Source organism: Sinocyclocheilus rhinocerous, unplaced genomic scaffold (genome assembly GCF_001515625.1).
Source record: "Sinocyclocheilus rhinocerous isolate Xijiao unplaced genomic scaffold, SAMN03320098_v1.1 scaffold964, whole genome shotgun sequence".
Lineage (NCBI taxonomy): Eukaryota > Metazoa > Chordata > Actinopteri > Cypriniformes > Cyprinidae > Sinocyclocheilus > Sinocyclocheilus rhinocerous.
In genome coordinates this window covers 55836-61420 of record NW_015655397.1, presented here as the reverse complement: position 1 = coordinate 61420, position 5585 = coordinate 55836, and the positions used below count along the sequence as shown (strand labels likewise).

Here is a 5585-nt window from a genome sequence, read left to right as displayed (position 1 = left end):
CCATGTTGCACTGCTTTAGAGAAGAGGAAGAGAAAACTAGAGGTGCACGTAAAAATCTATTCATATATGAATCGCGATTCTGTCTTCTAACGATTCTAATGGATTCACAAGTTTCAAAATCAATGCTCTAAAGCAGCGGTTCTTAATCCTGTTCCTCGCATCTCCCTGCATCTCTCTCTCTCTCTATCTCTCATTCAGATCACCAGCTCAGCTCAAACAATGAACTGTTAGATTTATACACTTATTTTCACATAGCTATGAGAAGCGTTATACATGGACGCGCGTGCGGTTGCCGTACTGTATTAAAGCATTAATCAGGATAAAACTGTATATTAACAGATAACAGAAGCAGTACCATTTACAGATAACAGCGTATATAAAAGTATGAGACAACAACAAACAAACAACATAGTCAAGTCAAGTCACCTTTATTTATATAGCGCTTATACATGTGGCAAGCGGTGCAAACAACAATAGCAGGAGAAAAAGCCATTACTCACCGTGATTGATGAATCAGAGAACAAGTATAGTTGTTAAGCCATGGAGTTGGATTAAGTTTAGGTTTCGTAACTTTATATGGGGCCACTACATCTAAGATATCGGAGCAAACAGAATTGAACAATATCAACAGCTCATCTGGGCCCACAGAAGGAGAAGGAGACTCAATCACATTCACAAATGAAGAGGAATTATATACCTCAGAAAATTCTACCGCCGTGGATGAAGTAATAAGACGAGAACAAAACACACCTGACTGTGGCAAAACTGGTTTGCATGGCATAACAACATTAAAAATTACAGGCATGTGATCAGACAGACCATAATTTAAAACATCGACATTACAAATAGGAAGGCCCAGAGATAAGACCAAGTCCAAAATATGGCCTTGCTCATGGGTTGGATTTGAAATAAACTGTGTGAAATTAAAAGAGTCCACCAGCTGTAAAAACTCAGAGACCAAAGGCTTATTTGGACAACACACATATGACTTTCTTCTTTCAGACGAATCCAGTCGTTTTATTAAAAATTGTCTTTGATCTTTCAAGCTTTCAAGTTTCATGGCACTCAGCGGGTGTTGCATGCATCAGTCCAAAAGAAGGAAACAAAGGCCTTCTGTAGTGAATCGATGCGTTTTTGATGCGCTTGTCAAAGGAGGGGACTTTGTTGAAAATGACGCGTTTGAGAGAGGCGGGGCATAGAGGACCTACAATAATGTACAGTATTTGAAAAATAATGTGTTTTTTTAACATTAAAGCATGTCAACATATTCTGTTACACCAAATACACAAAATAATAATCTTTAAAATAGCATCATATGACCCCTTTAACACATGTTAGACTGCACCCCATAAACACAATCAAGCCTAGAAAATAAACAGTCAACCACTCCTTTAAATTCAAAGAGACAAGATAGTCTATGCATGACCTGATATTTTATTCATATCCAAAATGAGGCGCTGTGAACATTATGGAGGACTAAACACTCTCACGCAGTGTATGTTTCATTCATACTCAAAGCCGGAAGGCACTCTTTTGCACAGAAAATCCAAAACGGACTCATAGACCTAATAACTTATGACATGCCAGGAAATCCCTAATATGGGCAAATGCATCCAGCTATAGCTGCAGCTAAGATGAACAAAGCAGAAATATTTTGACTGTTGAAACGTGAAGACAATAAACACACAATTGTGACAATATGTGGCTTATGTGTGTTTTTCAAGTCATCAGGTTATAAATAAATACATTGTATGAATAATGCAGTGATAATTGACATTTCATTTATTACAGTAGAGAAACTATGTAAAAAATATTTTCTGCCTTATTCTGTGATAAAAATGGAACAGTAAAAATATAGAATACAATTTATTGGTTATTGTCCAGCAGTGTATTTGACAGTGTATTTTTCTTAGACAATTAAAAATAAGGGATAGATAAATAGATCCAATCATGCTTTAATACCTACCTAAGTATATTTACATCATGCACTAGAAAATTTGTTTATCAGTTTCCTCATGTTTATTTCTGGCTCATTCTTTTTGAATTTTGTAACTTAAAAATTAATATGCTTGTGTATTTTAAGGAAGTGTTTCTATAAAAATGTAACCAAGAGTTTTAGCAACAGTCTTTTGAAATATTGATATTATTACAATAATTTATGTGGTTTTATCAAACCGGATGGAATGTTTTAAAGTGAGGCAAACCAACTAAATCCATTAACAAAATCACAGAATTCATCAAATCCATTTCTAATACTTGCTCATGTTTGTGCTGTTTTTACTTCACAATACAGCTCTGGAAAAGATAAGGACCAGCTGGATGGCAAGAACAGTGCTAGACTACCTCAAAAGTAATTGAGATCCAATAATAACTACTGACCATGTCAAGAGTTGAAAAGAAAACTTTTGAGTGACAAAAAGAAGGGTTCAGTTCTGGCTTTACTGGCAGAGGGATACAGTAAGCGTCAGGTTGCTTCCATCCTTAAAATTTCAAAGTTTATTGCAGTTTATAAGAACAAGGTCAAGCTGCAGATATTGGGGACAAATCTACAGACTGGCAGAGGGCAAAAACGACTCTCCACTAACAGGGATGACCGCCAACTTATTTGAATATCCCACAACAACCGTAGGATGACATCAAGTGGCCTACAAAAAGAATGGCAAATGGCAACTGGGGTGAAGTGCACAGCAAGAACGGTTCAAAACAGGCTCCTAGAGGCAGGGCTGAAGTGGTGCAAAGCTAGAAAAAATCCCTTCATCAGTATGAAGCAAAGAAGAGTCTGGCTGAGGTTTGCAAAAGGCCATAAGATTGGGCTGTCTCTGATGAGTCCAATTTTCAGCTTTGCCCAACACCTCGTCATCTAATGGTTAGACTAAGACCTGGAGATGCCTACAAGCCACAGTGTCTCACACCAACTGTGAAATTTGCTAGAGTATCGGTGATGATCTGGGGGTGCTTCTGCAAGGCTGGAATCAGCCACATTCGTCTTTGTGAAGGCCAAGGGCACATGAATCAAGCCACGTACAAGGTTGTCCTGGAAGGAAATTTGCTTTCGTCTGCTCTGCCAATGACCCCCAACTCTGAGGATTGTTTTTTCCAGCAGGAAAATGCTCCATGCCACACAGCCAGGTCAAACAATGTGTGGATGGAGGACCACCAGATCAAGACCCTGTCATGGCCAGCCCAATCTCCAGACCTGAACCACAATGAAAACCTCTGAAATGCGATCAAGAGAGTAATGGTCACAAGCCATCAAACAAAGACAAGCTGCTTGAATTTTTACACTAGGAGTGGCAAACAGTCACCCAACAGCAATGTGAAAGACTGATGGAGAGCATGCCAAGACGCATGAAAGCTGTGATACCTGCAAGTGTGTAACCCTGTGAAAATCTGGGTTATTCCTCCAAATATTGATTTCTCAACTCTTCCTAATTTAAAAGATTAGTATTGTGTTGTTTAAAAATGTTTCCTGCATTATTTGTGGTCTGAAAATACTGCATCTTTTTGAACATCTTTATTTCGACCAGCTGTCATTTTCTGCAAATAAATGCTGTATATGGCAATGTGTTTATTTGGAATTTGGGAAAAATGTTGTCAGTAGTTTATAGAATAAAACCAAAATGCTCATTGTACTCAAACATCCCTGCTGAAAAAAAACAACAGAACCATCACAGAAAATTCTAATGGTTTCTACTACAAATACCATTACAAACCATCAACTTTTAACCATTAAAACCATTAAAAAATTGTTTTCTGTAGTGTGTTTTGGGACATATTCCATTAGGATTTATTGGTTTTAACAAACCACCAATAGAAGGTGACCAATTGCCAGTAGAGACCCACAGGGTCCATTACAGTTTCCATTAAAACCAATACAAGTCCCATTATAACCAGTAAAACCATTACACATTTTGTGATGGTGTCTATTGTTTTTTTTCAGCAGGATATGCTAATACAAATTAAAACCCGAGAAACAGGTTTTGCTTAAAGCATTTTAGTTTGAGACAAGAAAAAAAAAAAATATATGATGTAAAACAAACACACACACACACACACACACACATATATATATATATATATATACACACACAAAAACACATACACATGTAAGTATAGTTCAGTCATGAAACTCTAAATGGTGCCGGCTGACGGATATTAACGTAACTGATGATATTCACGCGTTAAACAACTTCGCACAAGCTGATTGGTTCATGTTGCATACGCAGCCAAATGAGCTTGCTACTTTACATTTAAATGGCAGTAGCAAGTTCCCGTACTTGCTTGCAGCAGCAGCAATAATCAGGGGTGTGGACTCGAGTCACATGACTCGAGACTTGACTGGACTCCAGTCCCAAAATTGTGACTCGACTCGACATAATTAAAGAAGACTTGAGACTCGACTCTTGAAGCTAAAAGTTGAGGACTTGCAACTCGACTTGGACTTGCCTGTCTTGACTCGGGACTTGACTTGGGACTTGTCTGTCTTGACTCGGGACTTGACTCGAGACTTGAATGCAAAGACTCGAGACTTACTTGTGACTTGCAAAACAACGACTTGGTCACACCTCTGGCAATAATCTACAACTACAGCAATAACCAGCAGCAGCAATGTAGCAGATCTATTCCGCCAAGACCAAATACATTATCATTGTCATAACCATTACCATGCTAAAGTCTTCGGAGAGTTGTACTGATTGAAATATATATATTGTTTATATATGTAATTTCTAGTTTTTCAAATTAGATATTAGAAATGCACCTGCCATGTGCTCCAGGGCATGGCACAAATTAACATATTTGTTCCAACTAAATTAGTGAAAAGATTTAAAGTACATGTTCATCATAGACATATGATGGGAATGGGTTGCTGTTCTTCCTGAGGGAACAAGCACAATGACACATGTCAGTGAAGCAAAGGACAAACCCATATCTCACCTGCCGATAAAGACCTCACGCTGACCACTGGCCACGTCTGCATCACACGAGTCACTTTGCTTACGGGTGAGTGGATGGCGGTCTCCAGACAGTGCATCACATGGGATTGACACATCAATGTTGCTCTTACTCAGGCGCTTGCTGCCTCGGAGAGTGGGGCTCAGAGATCTCACCAGACCTGGCTTTTCCTGGAACAAAAAAAAACAAAAACACCGTATCCAAAATCAGTTGTACAGCCAGAAGTGTATGTTCCTCTATCAAATTTTCACAGTTGTGGGTGTCATCTTGCTTCCTTATTATTATTATTTATATATATTTTTTCATTTCTGTAGGAGCTAAATCTAATACTTTAAGCTGCTGAGTTGTTTGATCCCAGAGTAATTAGGTTGACAAGGTTTCTTACTTTGATGTACGTTGTTTACTTCCTCCATTAGAAATGAGAAGACCATTCTTCTTTTTTTTTTTTGCATCACCATACATAATTTATTGACTCCACAAACCACCAGCGTGCATAATGTCCAATTTAGTATCCAATAGGCATGGGCCAGTATGAGATTTTGACGGTATGATAACCTTAAGCAAAAATATCACGGTATTGTTGTTACAGCTCTAAAATGTGTTATTTTTAAATGACTGGGTAAAAAAAAAAA

General features: G+C 38.0%; 1 protein-coding gene across 1 annotated transcript in view; it reads right to left on the bottom strand.

Moving 5' to 3' along the window:
• Positions 1-5585, bottom strand: part of plrdgb (PITP-less RdgB-like protein) — a 108163-nt gene that overhangs the window by 53273 nt on the left and 49305 nt on the right. The window contains exon 6 of the mRNA XM_016524984.1: positions 4936-5123. Within this exon, the coding sequence (XP_016380470.1) occupies positions 4936-5123 (188 nt within the window). The remainder of the gene's footprint in view (positions 1-4935; positions 5124-5585) is intronic.